Raw genomic sequence first — 22,876 nt, 5'->3', positions numbered from 1 at the left:
TCGTCATGCATGTGTCAGCTGACATAGCTTGAGTTCCATCAGCTTGTGTTTGTTTATCTGGAGAAAAACACAGACTCCTCCAGACTGAAACTCTCAGATATGCATGACGTTCACAGAGAATGTCTGGAATATTTCAGCATCTGATAACATAAGCACAAGCACTCAATGCAGAATCTGGAGTGTTGTGTAAGACATCAGATAAAATATTTACTCTTCAGATGATCATCTCATAATTCACCTCAAAACCAAAAGAAGAACATCTTTTTTTTAATATTTACATTTGATTAAATGTATATATTATTATATTTTGCATTATATATTTTTTTTTATATATTTTTTTTATTGACATATTCATATATTTTATGTAATATACATTTAATAAATAAAAAGTGTATTATTATTTATAAAAGTTTATATACATATATATATATATATATATATTTACTAATAAAAAATAAATAATATATATATATATATATATATAATTTTTTAATATATTTTAATATATCTAATTTTACATAATTCACCAATATATATTCTATTTTAATTTTATATAAATTATTATTATTGTTAATTATATATATATATATATATATAATTTATATATATATATAATTTTTAATGTAATATATTCTTACATTTTTCAAATAAGTTTAAAAAAATGTTTTTAATTTTTTTATATATATAATTTTTATTTCATATAATTTTATATAATATATTTATATATATATATATATATATATATATATATAACAATAATAATAATTTATATATATATAATTTTTTATGTAATATATTCATACATTTTTCAAATAAGTTTAAAAAAAATGTTTTTTATTTTTTTTATATATATAATTTTTATGTCATATAATTTTATATAATATATTTATATATACATGACAAATTTTAAATAACATTTAATTAAATCAAACTTGTTTTAGAAAACGAATAGAGGAAATAAAAATAGTGGATGAATATTAATATCATACTGTTGTTTGAAAGGTCTACTCTTGCGTACTTCTTCAATTGTGGTCCGTATATTGAAGCTTGTTTCCCCACGGAATTAGAAAAATTTAAAGATAATTATGACTTTTTTTCTCAAATTTGTGAGTTTAAATAAAGTACTGAGGAAAAAACACAGACTTTTTTCGCAATTGCAAGTTTATATCTCGAAATTCTGACATATTTAGAAGTTTATGTTTCGCAATTTTTACTTTTTCTGCAATTGCAAGTTTGTATCTCGCAATTCTGACTTTTTTTCTTACCATTGCGAGTTTTTAATCTCGCAATCCTGACTTTTTCCGCAATTGCAAGTTTTTATCTCAGAACTCTGACTTTTTTTTCACAATTGCAAGTTTTTATCTCGCAACTATTACTTTTTTTCCGTATATGCACGTTTTTTTCTCGCAATTCCGACTTTTTTTCTTACAATTGCGAGTTTAGCTATATTTCGCAATTCTGACTTTTTCCGCAATTGCAAGTTTATATCTCACAATACTGACTTTTTTTCTTACAATTGTGAATTTATGTCTCGACAATCCTGACATTTTCTCTTAATTGCAAGTTTCTGACTTTATAATACACAATTGCGAGCTCTAAAGTAAAAAAAAGCTCTAAAAAAAGACAACAATTGTGAGTTTCTATCTAACAATTCTAACTTTATAACTCGCAATTCTGAGAAAGACAGAAAAAAATCAGAATTGTGAGCTAAAAAGCTTTTATTCAGTGGTGGAAACAAGCTTCCACAGCTTAGGCTACAGATACACTACACTAGTATGTAGTATGCAGTACTCCAGTATACACAGTCGGTGTGTTTTGATTGGCGGAGGCGCGACTCAGGCCACGCCCCGTCTGTCTCGGGGGGGCGTGGTCAGCACATGTGTCAGCAGCAGCTCAGCATGAGTGAGTCAGTTCAGCAATCTCTCCCTCATCCTCCCGGAATGTTTCAAACTCTCAGGAGAAACCCCCGCATGTGTCTCCTCCTCACAGCAGCTCTCCTCTGCATCACACCATAAAGGACATTCACGGAACCAGGTAGGACAAGTCAATATTTCACGTCTTTATGATTGCTTTTCACCATGCAAACACAATTCGTTTAAATAAATCTGCGGTATTACTGTAGTAGTGTCCTAAATCTGTGGTTGTGCATGATGCATATGGCGCTGTGGAGGAGGAATCGCCATGTTGAGGAGATGAAGACTCGCTGTCGGGGGCTTGTGTTGATGTTTATGATGTTTATGAAGATGAGAGCGCGAGACAAGCAGATCAGTTGCGATTATATGGAGAGACAAACAGCTGAAAACATGTCATGAACGCGTGTGTGTGTGTGTCGTGTGTATCACTCACAGCTTGTTTTCATCGAAGAAAAGTTACTGTATCTGCTCTGTAAAGATGATGTTCATATAATTGCCATCGTGGCAGTCATCTGAAGCCTTGAGTGTTTTTGTCCCAGCTGGGATTGACTGGACTGTGTGGGTGTGTAATGCATCAGTGTGGGAGAGAGGTGTGTGTGTGTGTGTGTGTGTGTGTGTGTGTGAAGATCAGATGGACAACAGCAGTCAAATGTGTAGGAGAAGAAGCTTCTGGATCCTCACTCCTCTCACTTCTTCTGCTGGACTGGAGAAAAGTCGTAATTAGGGGGTTTGCGACACTGCAAAATTGGTATCGATCCGATTACAAAGTAAATACAGGGACAGTATCGCCGATATTGATACCGATACTTTTGACTTTTAAAAGCACACACTTTAACTTACATGCACTTTCCTGAAGGGGAAAGCAGTGTCATGATTTTTTAAGTGAATGCATTAATATCAATATGCTAAATTCATTTTCATGACCATGAAAGATTGTGTGATTTGTTGACCCAATTAGTCATACATTTTATTTTTATTTTGACAAAACTAGCCTAACAACATGACAAAGTAATTATATGTACGCTATTGTTTAAAAGTTTGAGGTCAGTAAGATTTTTAATGTTTTTGAAAGAGTCTCTTCTGCTCACCAATACTTTTTATTTGATCAAAAATACAGTAATAAAAAAAAAAAAAAATTAGTAATGTAAAATTTTATATTTTTCTGTTTTCTGAGTGAATATAAAGTATAAAGTGTAATTTATTCCTGTGATCAAAGCTGAATTTTCAGCATCATTACTTCAGTCTTCAGTGTCACATGATCCTTCAGAAATCATTTTTAATATGATGATTTGCTGCTCAAGAATAATTTTTGATTATTATTTGTTGAAAAAAAAAAAACAGTTTAATATTTTTGTAGAAAAATATCCATTTTATTTTCCGGGATTCTTTGATGAACAGAAAGTGCAAAAGAACAGCATTTATTTGATATATTATCTTTTGTAACATTATAAATGTAATTTACTGTCACTTTTGATCTATTTAATGTGTCCTTGATGAATAAAAGTATTAATTTCCATTTAAAAAATCTTACTAACGTCAATACCTTTGAATCGATATTTCGATATACCATCAGTATTGAAAAGCATCAGTTTGTCAGGATGGATCCGCCCACAACTAAATCTTAATGTGAAGTAGATTATATCAGATTTGCTCTGGATAATATTAATAACCCGGTTTCTTCATGGATGGAGGGACGAAATCAGGCGTTTTTAATCTACAATCTTGAAGGGGTGATGAACTGAGAAATATAATTTTCCTTGAGCTTTTGAAATATAAGAAGTCATCATACTATAATAATATCCTGTAAGTTTCAGAACTGTTAGTCCAATAAAAGCTTTTATTGACAGCAGGCTCAGCGAACGACATGGTATCAAACCCCGCCTCCGCAGAAGAAGATCGACGCCCACTTCAACACTGCCTGTTTAGCCCCGCCCACCGACTCGCACGTTACATGAAACTCACTATAATATGCAAAACTGTTATCCAATCATGGCAGTGGGCGTTAACTTCCAAGTCTTCAATGCGGCACGCCCATCAAAACTGAGCCAGTTTCAGCAGCTAGGCTCAAAACCAAAAATTACTTATTCATTTTGATGTTTTTAAATGTTAAAACCAAGTGAACGAAGTTGACCTGAATTTAAAAAGCCAGTTCATGACCCCTTTAAACAAAAAAAGATTCGAAATGGGGATTTTTTTTTTTTTTTTTACAACAATGCAAACATCTTTGGTTCCTCGAAGAAGCTTTGAGTGATCAGTTCTTAAAACAACCAATTTTGTCTTTTAGTGTGAAGAACATTTACATTTCTGTTAAACATTGCTAAAAGTTCTTCATTGAATCATAAAGAACCTTTATTTTTAAGCAGTAATTGTAGTATTTTGTGGTCATTTGTTGTAGTTCTGAGTAGGGCTGTAAACGATTAATCGCGATTAATCGAATCCAAAATAAAAGTTTGTGTTTATATCATATATGTGTGTGTACTGTGTAGAATTATGATGTATTATAAATACACACACATTATGTATATATTAAAAAAATATTTACATGTTTATATATTAGGGCTGTCAAAAGATTAATCGCGATTAATCGCATCCAAAATAAAAGTTTGTGTTTCCATAATATATGTGTGTGTACTGTGTATAATTATTTATATATATATATAAAAACACACACAATCATGTATATATTTAAGAAAAATTGGTTATATTTATATATAAAATATTTATATATAATATAAATTATATAAATGTATATACAGTATATAAATGCAATTATTCCTTAAATATATACATGAATGTGTGTGTATTTATACATAATAATTCTACACAGTACACACACATATATTATGCAAACACAATTTTGGATTGTTTTAATTTTATTTTGGATGCGATTAATCACGATTAATCTTTTGACAGCCCTAATATATATATATATATATATATATTTATATTTAATGTACATTATATATAATTATAAATACTTAATATATAAATAGATTTTTTTTCTTAAAATTATACATGCATGTTTGTGTATTTATATATACATAATTATTCTACACAGTACACACACATATATGATGTAAGCAAAAACTTTTATTCTGCAAACGATTAGTTGCGATTAATCGTTATGCAGCACTAGTATTGTGTATAATTATTTTGTATATATAAATACACACACACACACATGCATGCATATATTTGAGAAATATTAGCATTTATATACTGCATAAATATTTTATATGATTTATATTATATATAAATAGAACTATTTTATATATAAATAACACTTAAATATATACACACACATATATTATGTAAACACAAACTTTTATTTTGGATTCGATTAATCACGATTAATCGTTTACCGCCCTAGTTCTGAGTAGTGTTGGGCGATATGCTCCATTTTCATATCGTCCTATCGTCAGCCTGTGAGATCGGCGATACACGATATTATCGTAAGGGGGGCGGGGCTTACCTGAGGCGCACTTAGAATGCTAATATGATTTTTACATAATTTTTTTACAATTTTGAAATAAATGGCTATATTATAGAATAATTTTCTATCCTGATTTTAGCCCTATAATAATTGTAACACTATGTTTGAAGAGCGAACATCTTTTGCATATGAAATAAATATTGCATATGGAACCCTCTTGAATACTTTCTGAGCGTAACTATTGATTTCAAGTGTCTGCAAAAGGCAAATATTATGTGCATATATTATACTGTAGTTTATGAGGCGATGCATCGCGGTGTTATTGTTCTGAATGATGTGTAATTCTCCCGGTCGATGATGGATAATGATAAAGTGAGCGTTTAGTTTATTGAGGTTGAATAATTCAGTCATCCAAACCCAAACTGCATTGCTTTGCTCTCTGGCTGTCATCATTATCACGATGTTTTATGTAAGTGTGCTCATTAAATGGCTCATTTGCATCTGACAGGAAACGGCTGCTGTTGTTCCCATTAGATTGTGTCATGTAAGGAGAGGAGAAAGCGTGATCGGTTCCGGTGGAGCGAGCGAGTGTGAAGTCTCTGGACTTATATGGCTCTCTGCTTTTCCTCTTGTGTAACTCTTTCACCCACACATCATCTGGATATTAATACTGTTCACACAATATTCAATATAAACATGTATTGTTCATATGTAGGTTATCATCGCCCATGAGAGTCTCTGGCCTCTAGCTTTCTCATTCTCAAGCTCAGCACAGAGAAGAAGACGCTTTAGCTTCTGCTCTTCTTCACAGAAATATACGGTGAATCTCATCAAAACACGTTCAAAATCGAACAATATAGGGTGTTTTTTTTGTTGCATTATTTTCTTGACAATTCCACCCCCAAAAATTGCAATGCAATTGGGTTTTAAAAGTTAAAATGCTAAAATTATTATTTAGGAAAATGTGTTTTTGTGGCATTATTTTCTTGACAATTCCACCACCCAAAAATTGCAATGCAATTGGGTTTTAAAAGTTAAAATGTAAAAATTATGTGATTTATTGTGACATTATTTTCTTGACAATTCCATCCCTAACAAATAACAATGAAATTTGGTTTTAAAAGTTAAAATGTTGAGTTTTTATCTCACATTTCTGACTTGCAATTTTAAATCTTGTTACTAAAGTCTAATTTAGAGGGAAAAAAGACAACAATTGTGAGTTTGTATCTAACAATTCTAACTTTATAACACGCAATTTTGTAAAAAAGAAAGAAAAAAGCATTTTTGTGTGTTATTCAGTGGCGGAAATAAGCATCCACATCGTAATAAAAACAACAACAATGCAAAAAAAAATTTTTTTAAGTTAAAATGAAAAGGAAAATGTGTTTTTTGTGGCATTATTTTCTTGACACTTTAGTTCCACCCACAAAAAAATTGCAATGCAATGGAATTTGTAAGGTTTAAAAATGATTATCAAAGGAAAATATCATTAAAATAATAAGTGTATTTATCATCCTGAAAAATATACCCCACCTGTAACGTATAATATTACTTATGTCGGGTAGAAAGAAATATGACCTGATTTGATGCTTTTATGGCATCTGCTCATGTTTCTTCTCATTGTTCTGTGAGTTTCCCTTCATGTGAAAGTCTTTCCTTCCTCACTAGTGTGACCCGAGGGCCGAAGTCTTTCTTCAGAGCGCCTGCATGCAGTACATTCCAGTCACACACACACACACACACACACACACACACACACACACACACACACACTGAGATTCTTCAGAAAGTTTACGCAATGTCTTGTGCTTTATCTCAGAGAACATATGATTGGCGTTTGATCAGATTGCGTGTGAGATCTCTATCAGCTCCAGGTGCTTCTGTGAGATGTATATCTACAATAAAATTGTGATTGTTGTTTTTAGAAATGTGATCTGATGGTATATGTCTCTCACAGAAACACACCTGGAGAGCGCACGCATTCATACGTGATGTACTCCGGCCGGTACAGTGTGTGATTTACTGCACGATTTACTTTACTTTAAAAAAAATGCATGCATCTATAATGCCGTCAATATTCAAGATAAGGGGCAAACCTCTATGTGTCTTTTATATTATATCATTTGATATAGTTAATCAATATAACACAGTTCGAAGAGTGCAGTTTTTTCTCCAAATATCAGCATGATTACAAATGTGACCCTGGACCACAAAACCATGGGTACATTTTTTTTTTTATATTGAGATGTATACATCATCTGAAAGCTGAATAAATAATCTCTCCATTGATGTGTGGTTTGTTAGGATAGGACAATATTTGGTCGAGACACAACTATTGAAAATCTGGAATCTGAGGAGCAAAAAAATGTAAACATTGAGAAAATCTCCTTTAAAGTTGTGCATTTATGTTCACGATTGTGCTGCATTCACTCACAAAAATACATGTTTTATATATTTACGGTAGGACATTTACTAAATATCTTCATGGAACATGATCTTAATATCCTCATGATTTTTGGCATAAAAGAAAAATGGATAATTTTGACCCATACAGTGTATAGTTGCCACAGATATACCCGTGCGGCTCCAGACTGGTCACATGGTCTCAAATGTGAACAGTTCAATAACTAAGAAGTTATTATTAAGTTATAGACTTACATTTTAGACAGTATTGGCTGTTTTTGCTCTATTTCGCCAACGGAAATGGTTGAAGGAATGATTCAATGACTCACTCATTAAGAATCAGCCATTTAAATGAATCCGTTTTTATCTCAATGACTCATTAACAGTGACTTAATTTCACATTTATAGTGTCTTTTCATATTTCAAATCCTTTCAATATTCAACGTTTTATGTTTACATTACACTGCAAAAAGTGAAACATGTTGCCTTAAAATTAAGTAAATATACTTAATGCATAATTGAAAAAATTAAGTTGTGGAATTGTCAAGTTCACATAACTTAATTTTTTTAATTAATTACGCATGGTTTATTTACTTAATCGTTTTAAGGCAACGTGTTTCCTCACTTTTTTTAAGTTAAGGCAAATTATCACTTTTTACAGTGTTTTCATATTTTCAAATCCTTTCAAATATCAATATTTAACGGTTTATGTTTGCATTATTTCTGCATGTGTAACTGCAGGTTGTGTACGTGCGTGTGTGTGTGTGTGTGTGTGTGTGTGTGTGTGTAAATACATCTAAACTTCAGATGCAGCTTCTGTGTTTCCTCTTTAGATTAATTTAGTTACTGATTTGATTGGTAACAGCCCTATTCTAATTGAATTTGATAAAATATAAGAATTTGACACAAAAGATGATGCATACATGTAATTAGGTTAGACAAAAATGGCTTCATTAAGATAAAAAATGCTCATAAAAGGTAAAAATCTATTTAAAGATGATTTCTGTCTCTGCTGTGAACAGAATATGAAGAATATTGAGTCTCGTGACTTCACGTTGTAACATTTCTCAGTGTTCATTCTTCACTTTCACTTTAAATCCACATAGCGGGAATGTCTGGAATGTTCCCAAGCTAAACACGTCTCAGTCTGAAACCGCTTGGAAGCTGAACGTCGTCCTTTCTCTCGGCCAAAACAAACTGAGCTAGAAAAAGGAAAAAATGATTCCAGTGCCAAAGAAGGTCTGGCGCTTTTGTTTGGCTCGGTTGTGGCATAAACGCTCTTTTGTCCACCGTGGATCCCTGGCGTGTGTCCCGCAGGGGCTGATGGGACGGATTCCTGCGCTGGTTTGTGTGAGATAATCAGATATAGAGCCTGAAGTAAAGATCGTGTTGAATCAGCAGTTTAGATGCATATGGCTGGATGTACAATAGACTTCATCATCCTGCATGTGTTTATGTTAAAGGGATGCTTCAGGATTTAGCATTAAGCTTTGTATCAGTAGAAAACCTGTAGTATTTTCAAATGACCGTGCTTCCCTCCCTCATGTCCCACTGAGACGAGACATTTATGTATTTTTTGTCTGTAAAAAATCCTCAGATGAAGCAAAAATCATAATTTTACGTCATCGGAGGATTTTTTTGGCCAGAGGCGAGAGACTACAGCCAGTAGGAGGCGCTAGATCCGCATGTTCTCAGCCCGCCCATAGAGGGGGGGGGGGATCTCACTCACAGAATGTACAAACAGTGTCGGCCATCTTTTATTTGGAAGCTAAGCTAACGGGCTCTTGTTCTGTGGAGAAAGCGGAGTAGTAGCGGTGACCATCCTCTTTTTCTCGGACATGTCCGGCCGTCGAGATCGTCCAAAATGGATCCTTGACTTCTTAAAGGGATACTTCACCGCTGTAAAGATGAATGTGCATTTAAAATGGGTCATTTATGTAGTAGAAATGTGAAATTATTTTTGAATTTGGAGCCTTCTAGACTGAGAAAAGCCAGAAAATGTATTTGTGGCTCATGTGGATGAAAGACAACAACTCCCAGAATGCACTTGCTTCACTGCCCTACGAGGCCACGCCCAAGCCACGCCTTCCGGTTACAGCGCAGTTACACAACAAGGCTATAGGCTACTAGTGAGTTTTCGTGAGTCTGCCCGGGATTTCGAGATCGTCCAAAATGTCCGGGATTCGGCTTTTGCGTTCTGCAGCCGCCATTCATTGTTCACACACACACCTTTTGTTTCAATCTAACTGAACTCATCCCGATCGGTGAATCTGAATGTAGTGTTTACATGAACGCTAAACAAGTGATGGGTTAATGTGCGTTTTAACATTGCTAAGAATATTCCCGCTCCTCCGTGAGAGATACGAGACCGGTGCGTCTCACAGGCGCCGCTCATCAGTAATCCCGCCACCGGCCTCGTGCCGTTCTCCCGCGGCCGTCAGTCTCGCGCCGTTCTCCCGCGGCCGTCAGCCTCGTCCCGCTCGCCGCAGTAAACATGATGAACCATAAAATGGTCTCGAAATCCCGGGCAGACTCACTAGTAGCCTAGCCTTGTTGTTTAACTGCGCTGTTACCGGGAGGCGTGGCTTGGGAGTGGCCTCGTAGGGCAGCGAAGCAAGTGCATTCTGGGAGTTGTTGTCTTTCATCCACATGAGCCACAAATACATTTTCTGGCTTTTCTCAGTCTAGAAGGCTCCAAATTCAAAAATAATTTCACATTTCTACTACATAAATGACCCATTTTAAATACACATTCATCTTTACGGCGGTGAAGTATCCCTTTAAGAAGTCAAGGATCATTCTGAAATACTCTTGCTTTTCTCTTTTAAGCCGCTGATTTGGAAAATGAAGTTGTCTAAACATTGAGAAAATCTCCTTTAAAGTTGTGCATTTATGTTCACGATTGTGCAGCATTCACTCACAAAAATACATGTTTTATATATTTACGGTAGGACATTTACTAAATATCTTCATGGAATATGATCTTAATATCCTCATGATTTTTGGCATAAAAGAAAAATTGATAATTTTGACCCATACAGTGTATAGTTGCTATTGCCACAGATATACCCGTGCGGCTCCAGACTGGTGCTGTGGTCCAGGGTCACATATTATTATAATGTAAATAATCTGTTTTCTATGTGAATAATAAACAAAAAAGTAAACTATAATTTATTCCTGTGACCAAAGCTGAGTTTATCATCATTACTCCAGTCTTCAGTGTCACATGATCCTTCAGAAATCAGGATAATATGATGATCTGATGCTCAAGACACATTTTTGTGTTGAAAACAGTTCATATTTTTGTGGAAACTGATACATTTGTATTTTTCAGGATTCTTTGATGAATAGAACGTTCTAAAAAGAACCGCATTTATTTGAAATAGAATCTTTTGTAACATTATACTGTCACTTTTGATCAATTTAATGTGTCCTTGCTTTTCTCCTCCTGACCACAAACTTTTGAACTGTATAAAGTTGCTCAATTTAAATGTGTTTTATTTGTCACAAATAAAGTGCCCGCCTCCACTCACTCGTTGACGATCACACGTTGATCTGATTGGTTAAAAGGTCTTTGGTTTTAAAAATTAAACAAACGTATAAAAAGGTTGAGATTGCTTTAACTTATCAAAATAAGTTAAGCAATGTAAAGCATATATTGTCATAACTTAGGCTATTATTCATATAATTGTCAGTGTACATGACTCTATAGCAGTCTGACCTTCCCCATCGACGTCAGTCTGCGAGATGATTGAAATATCTCAGTGTCGTTCTGAGAGATTCCTGCGCTGTTCAGTTTATGGGTGTGTTTTCAGATTTCACCCGGCATGTACTGGCCATCGGGACTACTGGGACATTCCCGGTGGGTCTACATGATTTTTGGGCCGATGCATCTCATATAATATATATATTTTTTTACTTAAAGGTGGGGTAGGTAAGAATTGTCTAAATAACTTTTTTTCAAATTGGCTTAAACTGTCTTTATATACCAATACATAATTAAAATGTAAGTACTTTGAAAAAGAGAGTATAAAAATTGAGTGACTATAGTGTATTTAATCTTCAATAAACACAGCTCATTAATTCCTACCGGGACGAAACAAGTGATTGGCTTGCGCGACTGTCACTCTCCGTCGCCATGACTACCGCCGCTATTACTGGCTCCGCCCACGTGCGCGCAGTCGCGCACCCGTTTTTAGGTGGGAGTGAATGGAATTAATGAGCTGTGTTTATTGAAGATTAAATACACTAGAGTCACTCAGTTTTTTATACTCTCTATTTCAGAATACTTGCATTTTAATTATGTATTGATATATAAAGACAGTTTAAACTAATTTGAATAAAAGTTTTTTTTAGACAATTCTGACCTACCCAACCTTTAATAGCCGATAAAACTCGTACATCGTCATCGGCGGCCCATTTGTTTTGTTTTGCTTAATTGGCGTCGCTGGGTTAGTGCCGGTGTAATGCATTGGTCAAAAAAAGGCAGCGTTAGTTTTTTTATTGGTTCTTTTCTTGATTGACACTGGGCTGGGCCAATCACATCTTTAAACACCTCCCCCTTTGGGTCTGTGTCAGTGTGTATCTTTCAAAATAGTCAGAGAGATGGAGAAAAAAACGCAAGGAATGTGCAGAGAAATAGCGTAAAAAATAGATCCAGGGCGCTGTAAAATGTGTCAAAATATATGTTGTGATGATATACATGATATACATGCCACCGACCCACAGCTTTACCAAAGATCCTGTGGGAAACACTGCTATTGCTATGCCAATGCAGCTTATAGCTTGTTTTTGGATGCATCACTGTGGAGTATAGTTCAATTGTATTAAAGGGCACCTATTATGGAATTTTGAAATTTACCTTTCATGTAGTGTGTAACATAGATCTAAGTGAACAAAAACATCCTGCAAAGTTTGAAATATGAAAGTGCACCGTATATAAAGTTATTGTCTTTCAAAAGTGAGAGTCGACTCTGAGTCATTTTTATGAATCGTTAGAAGACCGAAGCTTTTTCTTTGACTAGATGACGTCAACTTGTCAAGTTATTTGAATATGATACGCCCACTTATTGCGCTCCAAGGCCAGCAGGGAAACATCATGGCGACGAGACGCTGTGTTCTGAAGTGCGACTCAAACTCAACTTTTTTCATCTGCCCGAGGAGGAGCATTTGAAGACTAAGTGGCTACAATTCACTATACCACAGAAGTATAGTCCGAGCCTTGTGCTTTGCTCGCGCCATTTTGAAGACGATTGCTTTTTAAATGCAATCAAACTTGGATTCGCGAGCCGGCTGATATTGAAGGAAGGTTCAGTTCCAAGTGTATTTGCATCAGCTTCCTCCTCCGTATCACTGTAAGTGTTATTAATAATTGTTGCTTTTACGTTTTATGTAGCATGCTTAATAATTATTTTGTTTGTTGTGTAAGCACCGTTTAGCTTCTAGGTCTTCATTGACAATTGTATTGAGATACGTGAAGTGTTTGTCGTTGTTTTCGGAGTTGTCTTAAAGAATAGAGTAATACCTCGTAGTAACGTAACTGCATTTTATTTCTGTAAAAACGTTATGTTTATGTATCGGGCTAACGCAAACAAAGACTGATTGTGCTTTTACAATATGAACTCTGGGCTATGCTCGCTAACATAACATACATGCTTTATCTTATTTTTAGTTTTTTACTACAAACTATAAAGCAGTGGACTATAATCATTATGATAACACAATTTAATTGATAAAAGCATCATTGTACTCCGTGTTAAACAATAAGTATTATCTCTGTAAACACTGCTGGGTCATCTGACCAATCGCAGATTAGCGTCGCGCAGAGGAGGGGTTTGGAAAAACGAGTCGTTGAACGAATCATTTGGGAGTCGGTGAGCAAATCAGGTAAAAATAAATGCATATTATACGACAACAAAAGTGTTTTTTGTCATTGCATGCACGTAAAACTGTTGTTGGGGACTCCCACAACAACATTAGGAACATTTTAAATGTCATAATAGGTGCCCTTTAATAAATGACAATTTTGTACTTATATCATCTGTTAACTCTCACTCGTTCCTACTCGCTCATTACATGGCTTTAGTGGTTTTAAGGAATTGGAGTTGAACAAAAACATATTCACGGACGTGCAAAGATGGGTGGTGTCTGGTGGATATGTAGTGGGCCAGTCTGGGCCAGTCTCAGTCCAGCTTTCACCACATATATTTAATATATGCTTCAACTGGCATTATAATTATACGTTAAGGCGAGGCTTTAATGTTCAGCGTTACACTGTAAATACTGAAGAAACAGTGAGTCAGTGCAATGATCATTAATCAGAAACTGGTCTAAACCTGCGTGAAGAAAGATGTTGTGCGAGTCTGAACTGATCATCCGTCGCACTGCATTCTAGAACATGTTGAGATGTATACTTTTATTCTTTCTTCCTGCTTTAATTTCCTCTAAATATGTGCATTTCTGGTAGAGACTCCGACCTTCCTGCGTCTTTAAGTCTAGTTTTGATGTCTTGCTCAATATGAGTGTGAATTATTTCTTAAAGATATTATATTCATCTCTCTTTATTGTGTAATGTTGCAGTTTGATCATTAAAAAGCTCCAGTTCTTCTCTACATCAGTGTCAGTGTTTCTGAACTCCTGAAACGCCTCCATTTTGTCTCGAGTTTCTTCCGGGAACGAACACGTCACAATATTCCTCATTTAAATAATTAATGCGCAGAATAAAGGGGCGGGGCCTGGTTGAGTTAGTTAGTAGTGTGTTAAACTGGTGGTTATGGTAAGGGGCGGGACATTTCCCAAACACACTCGAAGCGCTCGACCAATCACAACACACTGATCCAGCCGACCAATCAGAGCACAGTGTGCTTTTCAGGAGGAGGAGCTTCATAGAGACAGGAAGTAAACAGAGCGTTACTGACAGACTGGGAAGAGAGGAGCCGCAACGTGTCCTCTATAAACGAGCATCTTTATTTATCATGTGTCTTGATGCTTACTAGAAGTTGCTTAATATGTTCGACCAGCACCAGATGTAGAGTAATGACTCCTTTCTAGCATAGATTAGGCTGTTTATAAAATCATCACAATATTAATTTCTTTAATGGGGAAGAAAATGCATTGCACATGTTTGTTTGACCTTGAGAATAAATATAAACAATCCCAAATTCTGTGTTTTTCTGGATTCTGTGTTTTATGTTTCAACACAAATCAGCAAAAATTAGCCTATTTAATTAAAACAGATGAATTTTCTATTATTATTAAATAAGGTGCTGAGCAACAGAACTTGCATATTATGTACATTAAAATGGATGAAAAAAATGATAGGATATTCCTTATAATAATAATAATAATAATTTATAAAAAATTACATTATTCATGTTTTGACCGCCCTATAGTTGGGTCACATAAATATTAAATTATTTGTATATATTCCATTTTTTACATACATATAACCATTTCCGTTTACGTGTAATATAATTTTTATGTAAATGACTTTAATGTTTTATAATGAGTTTTCTGAACTCTGAGTGGCAGTTGATAGAGTAGAGTTACCATGACGACTGCATCCTCAGACAACAACACAGAGGATGAAAACAAAAACCTTGCATCACAATAAGTTGTGATTGTCAAAACATTTGGTAACTTATTTTTATTAAGTTTACTGACAACATGTTACAGTGTTTAGCTGGATGGTTACAATTACTGGCAGGTAACTGTATTTATTATTGCTTGACATCTTGATTCAATGTCGATTCATTTAGATAATTATTAGTTACAGTAGATAACAGTTACATGTTGCTCAGCACCTTATTTAATAACAATAATAAATAAATGTAATGTTTTAATACATTTTATTATTATTATTATTGTTAATGTAATGTTTTAATTTATTATTATTATTATGAATGTTTTAATCAATTATTATTAGTATAAGGAATATCACAAAAGCAAGATATTTTTACCAAGACATTTTAATGCATACATTATGCACATTCTGTTGCTCATCACCTTACTTAATAATAAATAAATAAATGTAATCTTTTAATAAAATGTATTATTATTATTTATATGTACTTTGTGCTATACAATACTATACAATATTTTCGTCATAATCTTTTATTTTGGTGGTAAGAGCTTTGAGTTTCTGTGTGCATCCAGATGAAAGTATTCTTGTTATTGTCTGTCTAATTGTTTCTGTTTTTTTGTCTCCTCAGCAGCGTCCTCTCTCTTCATCATCTTCATCATCATCTTCATCATCATCATGTCTGGGAAGTCTGACGGCGGGAAGTCTGACGGCGTGCAGAAGAAGTGGTTGGCTGTGAGGGGTCGACTGGGCTCGTCTCAGGACTCGGACGGCTCTCAGGAGGCTAACCTGGAGAACGCTGAGGCCGAGCTGTGCATTCGTCTCCTGCAGGTGCCCAGCGTGGTCAACTACACCGGCCTGAAGAAGCGTCTGGAGAAGAGTGACCAGGCCTGGATGGGTCAGTTCCTGGAGCTGTCGGGCCTGGACCTGCTTCTGGAGGCGCTGGACCGGCTGTCGGGTCGCGGATGCTCTCGGATCGCAGACGCTCTTCTGCAGCTCACGTGTGTTAGCTGTGTGAGGGCCGTCATGAACTCGTCCGCTGGGATTCACTTCATCATGGATAATGAGGGATATGTGCGCAAGCTGTCTCAGGGTATATAGAGCCACTCACTGTCTTAACCTTAGAAACCCTTCATTCAGGAATTTCGGTAACACTTTACAATAAGGTTCATTAGTGAAGTATCTTAGTTAAAGGGATAGTTTACCCAAAAATTTAAATTAGCCCATGATTTACTCTACCCTCACGTCATCCTGATATGACATTCTTCTTTCAGACGAATACAATCATAAAAGTGTATCTGTCCATCATAAAAGTGCATCTATCCATCATAAAAGTGCATCTATCCATCATAAAAGTGCATCTATCCATCATAAAAGTGCATCTATCCATGATAAAAGTGCATCTATCCATGATAAAAGTGCATCTATCCATGATAAAAGGGCATCTATCCATGATAAAAGTGCATCTATCCATGATAAAAGTGCATCTATCCATCATAAAAGTGCATCTATCCATGATAAAAGTGCATCTATCCATCGTAAAAGTGCATCTATCCTTGATAAAAGTGCATCTATCCATCATAAAAGTGCGTCTATCCATCGTAAAAGTGCATCTATTCATGATAAAAGTGCATCTATCCATCGTAAAAGTGCATCTATCCATCATAAAAGTGCATCTATCCATCGTAAAAGTGCATCTATCCATCATAAAAGTGAATCTATCCATCATAAAAGTGCATCTATCCATCATAAAAGTGAATCTATCCATCATAAAAGTGCATCTATCCATCGTAAAAGTGCATCTATCCATCATAAAAGTGCATCTGTCCATCATAAAAGTGCATCTATCCATCGTAAAAGTGCATCTATCCATGATAAAAGTGCATCTATCCATGATAAAAGTGCATCTATCCATCGTAAAAGTGCATCTATCCATCATAAAAGTGCATCTATCCATCATAAAAGTGCATCTATCCATCGTAAAAGTGCATCTATCCATGATAAAAGTGCATCTATTCATCGTAAAAGTGCATCTATCCATGATAAAAGTGCATCTATCCATCATAAAAGTGCATCTATCCATCATAAAAGTGCATCTATCATGATAAAAGTGCATCTATCCATGATAAAAGTGCATCTATCCATCATAAAAGTGCATCTATCCATCATAAAAGTGCATCTGTCCATCATAAAAGTGCATCTATCCATCGTAAAAGTGCATCTATCCATGATAAAAGTGCATCTATCCATCATAAAAGTGCATCTATCCATCATAAAAGTGCATCTATCCATGATAAAAGTGCATCTATTCATCGTAAAAGTGCATCTATCCATGATAAAAGTGCATCTATTCATGATAAAAGTGCATCTATCCATCGTAAAAGTGCATCTATCCATGATAAAAGTGCATCTATTCATGATAAAAGTGCATCTATCCATGATAAAAGTGCATCTATTCATCATAAAAGTGCATCTATTCATCATAAAAGTGCATCTATTCATCATAAAAGTGCATCTATCATCATAAAAGTGCATCTATCCATCATAAAAGTGCATTTATTCATCATAAAAGTGCATCTATCCATGATAAAAGTGCATCTATTCATCATAAAAGTGCATCTATTCATCATAAAAGTGCATCTATTCATCATAAAAGTGCATCTATCATCATAAAAGTGCATCTATCCATCATAAAAGTGCATTTATTCATCATAAAAGTGCATCTATCCATGATAAAAGTGCATCTATCCATCAAATCATCCAAATAAAACTCTTAATGTATTCCTCTGAAAGAAGAATTTCACGTACACCTAGGAAGACTTAGTGAGTAAATCATGGGCAAATTTTTGGGTGAACTATCCCTTTAACATGAACAAAAAATTAGAAATCAACCGATTATTAGAATTATTAGAGATCAACCGATATTGATTTTTTTTATGACTGGTACCAATTATTTGCATGTTTATTTGCCTGATAACCGATATATGGAACCGATATTTATTAGTGTTTTTTACCATTATAACAACAGCACTGAACTGAACACTTGAATAAAAACTTGAATCGGGTAAACAAACGGTAACGAGTATAGCATGTAAAAGTTATTCTAACAAAGAACAATAAACCAAAAGCATTCTCAAAACACCCACAAGATGGCGGCGTTTATCGGTGAAACCGATATTTTTCCCATAACCGGGTATCGGTTTTATAATATCGGTTTCACCGATAAACGCCGCCATCTTGTGGGTGTTTTGAGAATGCTTTTGGTTTATTGTAAATCCGATAAAAGTAAATCTCTTATTTTTATCAAGTAAATGTAAGAATAACTGGAAAAAAATATTTTTTAGAGTATCAAATGTGATCATCAGGCTTTTGAGGAGAGTGTGGGCCACTGAAAAAGGAGAGCCGTTGATTTCACTTGTGCTTCAATCATTGATTTGGAAGATTTGGATTTGCATCTGAATTTGTGACCGTTTCACATGCGAGTTCCAAATGAAACCGTTGCACAATATTTATTTTAGTCTTAAATATATATAAAATATAAAGTCATTTATTTTTCTAGCTGTGATTTCACAATTTGTCCCATAGGCAGCAACATGTAGGAACAGGTTAAAGGAATAATTCACCCAAAAATGTTCACTCTTCTCTCTTCTAATATGCAAGAGTTGCTAAACGTCTCCACCTGTCGAGCGGTGGCTTTAGAACTCTCCAGCAGTCAAGATCAATTCAGAAAACACACATTCCTACACCGCAGTATCTGCGTTGCTCAACGTTCACACCCATCACATGCTTCAGCTGTGTTTTTATCCATCGCAAGTGCAAAGTTCACGTTACATCCCCCAAAAATAAGCAGCTAACACTTCCCAAACGTGGAGAGGGAGAAGATGATGGTGGAGGAAGCTACAAACCCTGTGTGTCCTCTCCCTGCAGCTTTAGACACGTCCAACACCATGGTGAAGAAGCAGGTGTTCGAGCTGCTGGCGGCCCTCAGCATGTTCTCCTCCGAGGGACACCGGCTCGCGTTAGACGCTCTGGACCATTACAAGGCAAGTGATGATCTTCTGTGAGACTGAGGCTTGATATCAGCGGCCGGCCAGACTTAAACCTTATCACATTTTTTCACAGTTTGGTCTAATTTGACACTAATAAGTAAGACTGGTCGCCCCTTGACTAACCGTTAGTTGGTCATACTTGTACTAAAGACACAGTCTTGACATATTGGCTGTTTATTGACTGGCTCTCAGGTCAGAAACAGTCTTGTGTTGTGTCTGGTGTTGACATGTGTCTCGGGCCGGCTCAAATACAGCTCAGAAGAGAGAGATTTCCTCACTCAATATATCAGTGTGTGAGGAACAGTACAATGTTACTTTAAATACACTTCAGAATGAGCAAAAAACTCTGCCTTGTTTACATTCACTTGAGTGATAGAAGATTTTAAGTCTTGTTTTCTGAAGTCTTCATGTATAAAACAAGACAAAAATATGTGCCAGCGGCTCAGAAACATAATCTTGTTGATTCTTCTGACCCTTTTGTTCTTGTTTTAAGCATGAACTCTTAAGATGGGAAATAAATAATTTTTATACTTTTCTTCTTCTTCAGAAAACAAGACTTTCTCCAGTAAAAATGTCTCTTCATTTAAGAAAGTTTAGACATTTGTGCTGGAAAACAAGACAAAAATACTAAGAAAATGCAGTGCAAAATTGTCTGTATTCTCAGAAAACGTTTTTTTTTTTGTGTGTGTGTTTTTTTCACTTGAGAAGCGAAATGAGATATTTAGTCTTGTTTTTGGAAAAATGTATTAAAAATGAAGTGAGTTTAACCTTAAAACCAGAAATATATGCCAATGGGATCAAAAAAAATAAAAAGTATATTTTTCTGACCCCATTGGAGGATATTTGTTCTGGCTTTAAGCACAAGCTCACTATATTATGATGATTTATCTTGTCATTTTGCTTCTCAAGTAAATGTATCTTAATTTAAGAATGTTTCGATATTTGTGCTGTAAAACAAGGCAAAGTAATACTCAGCAAGAGCACGTTTCATTTCTTCTTGTACTTGAGCATCTGGATGATTCTCTCTTCAGAGGAGACGGTCTTCTGATGTTAGCTTTAGCAGAGGTTTAAAGTTAAGAGTGTGTGTGTGTGATGTGAGACAGCATTGTGTGTTTCTGACAGTCTGTGAAGACGCAGCAGTATCGGTTCAGCGTGATTATGAACGAACTACGAGCCACTGATAACGTGCCCTACATGGTGACCCTTCTGAGCGTCATAAACGCCCTGATCTTCAGCGCCGACGACCTGCGGCAGAGAGACAAGATGCGCAAGGAGTTTATCGGTACATTACACTAAATACAGACTACTCAGTTCTCTACAAATGTTTCAAATCGAATGTGAGGCTTTTATTAATTGTATACTCCAGAACTAGTATGATGAGTAGTATAGAAGAATGCTATTTAAACCCTAATATTACAGAATACTAGCATACTACTTACTGCACAGTGTGCTGAATATTTATTGTAAAAAATAGCTTGTGAAACTGCATGCAATATGCGATGCTAGCTACATCGTCACATTTAATTTAATGTTAATTTAGAGTTAAATAAATGTTTTTTTTTATTATCTAAATTGCAGTCGGATCACTGAACGAGTAAAGTGTGTTAAAATTGTTGCTGATTGTATATTGAGCATTTCAACTAAACTGAATAGGTATTCGTGTGCAACTTATTGTGCACGATATACATATTGCATACTGCTAATATAATACGAGTAGTATAGAATATTGCTATTTATAACACAGCCCAATAACCCTAATATTATAGCATACTACTTATTGCACTTGTGCATTGTACTATATGCTGCCTGTTATTTATTAAACATGGCATGTGAAACGTCATGCAGTTAGCATGCATTCAGACAGTAGTATGCTACATTTATTATATTGCACATTTTGGGTGTGCAACAAGATATTGCATATGGCAAAACTATATGATTGATTATTATAGATGAATGCTATTTAGAACCCACCCTATAACCCTAATAATGTAGAATGCTAGCATACTAACTGCACAGTGTACACTGAATGCTGACTAATTGTCTTAAAAATAGCATTTGCATGCATTCAGACAATAGTATGCTACATTTATTATATTGCACATTTTGGGTGTGCAAGTTATTGTGCACGGTATACATATTGCATACTGCAAAAATAGTATGAGTAGTGTAGAAGAATGCTGTTTAGAACACAGCCCTATAACCCTAATATTGTAGCATACTAGCATACTACTCACTGCAGTGTACACTGAATGCTGCCTGTTATTTATTTAAAAATAGCATAACCGCATGCAATATCCATGCATTCAGACAGTAGTATGCCACATTTATTATATTACCTATTGTGCACCATATATGCATACTGCAAAAATAGTATGCAGTAGCAAACAGAAGTGATCAAGTCTTAATTGTGTTCACCTGTTTATTACATAAGCTCCGCCTCCAGTCTTGTGTGTTAACACAACTCAGGTCTGAGCTTTCCAACACAGAGCTTTAGATGTTTGTGAGCATTATTTATGGATACTACATTTATTCTCGGTCACCAGGATTGCAGCTGCTTCACATACTGCCAAAGCTTAGGTGAGTTTCACTTCAATTCATTTAAATGTGCAATTTAAACATGAATTAAAACTCAAGTTCATGTGGAAATGTTATAGCACAGTGCATGGTGTGTGTGTTTTATAGAGAAGAAGACGATGAAGACTTGATCATCCAGTGTGAGGCGTTTGAAGAGGCCATGGCTGAGGATGAGGACGAGCTCCTGAGGCTCTACGGAGGAATCGACATGAGCAACCATCAAGAAGTGTTCACCTCTCTCTTTAATAAGGTGAGCACTGCGTTTATGGTAACTCTCACTGGTGTCTCTGGAAGCCACACCTGGACCAGTAACGTGTGTGTGTGTGTGTGTGTGTCTCTCGCGCAGGTGAGCAGTTTCCCGTCCTCGGTCCAGCTGTTGTCTATAACGCAGGCGCTGCTGCTCCTGGCTCCCGAGCGAGTGGATGTCTGGCAGGCGCTGGAGGCGCTGGTGAACCGGGCCACACTGATCGCTCAGAGCTGTGAGTTTCCCATGACGGACGCTTCACTGTTTCTCAGGGACAACTCGGACCTGCTGATCGTAGTCTTTGAGTTTGGCCCGTTTATTTGCTTGAATTGTGCTCACAGTTATATATATATATATATATATATATATATATATATATATATATATATATATATATATGAGGCATGTCTCTAGGTTTGATCAGAAATGTCATTATTTATATTAAATCAGTCTCTGCTGTAGAAATATTGTGGGTTGGCTGTCGTTATCACAGCTCTTTTTTTTAAACTTGCTTGCATATTTACATTTACTTTTTATTTACTTGCTTATTTACTTATTTTGAATTATACTGTATATTTATCTACTTTTGCACTTCCTTGTATATTTACTTACAGATTTACCTACTTGCAAAATTAACTTTCTTATTTACTTGCCTATTTACATATTAACTTACTTATTTAC

The 22,876-nt window shown here is 35.3% G+C and overlaps 1 protein-coding gene across 11 annotated transcripts in view; it reads left to right on the top strand.

The window, feature by feature from the left end:
- Positions 1–1,862: 1,862 nt before the first annotated feature.
- Positions 1,863–22,876, top strand: part of LOC307009860 (inverted formin-2) — a 44,268-nt gene continuing 23,254 nt past the window's right edge. For 4 of the 11 annotated variants that reach the window (XM_079634037.1, XM_079634034.1, XM_079634036.1 and 1 more), the window contains exons 1-7: positions 1,905–2,034; positions 15,960–16,421; positions 19,256–19,371; positions 20,500–20,659; positions 21,921–21,954; positions 22,060–22,201; positions 22,298–22,430. In XM_079634037.1, coding sequence (XP_079490163.1) covers positions 16,007–16,421; positions 19,256–19,371; positions 20,500–20,659; positions 21,921–21,954; positions 22,060–22,201; positions 22,298–22,430 — 1,000 coding nt within the window. In that variant the 5' untranslated portion in view covers positions 1,905–2,034; positions 15,960–16,006. Of the gene's footprint in view, positions 2,035–15,959; positions 16,422–19,255; positions 19,372–20,499; positions 20,660–21,777; positions 21,955–22,059; positions 22,202–22,297; positions 22,431–22,876 lie in introns of those variants that run through there. The other 7 variants (XR_013800119.1, XM_079634035.1, XM_079634040.1 and 4 more) reach the window with 5 other exon arrangements.

Source organism: Phoxinus phoxinus, assembly GCF_949152265.1.
Source record: "Phoxinus phoxinus genome assembly, chromosome: 13".
Lineage (NCBI taxonomy): Eukaryota > Metazoa > Chordata > Actinopteri > Cypriniformes > Leuciscidae > Phoxinus > Phoxinus phoxinus.
This window is presented reverse-complemented; position numbering and strand designations above follow the sequence as displayed.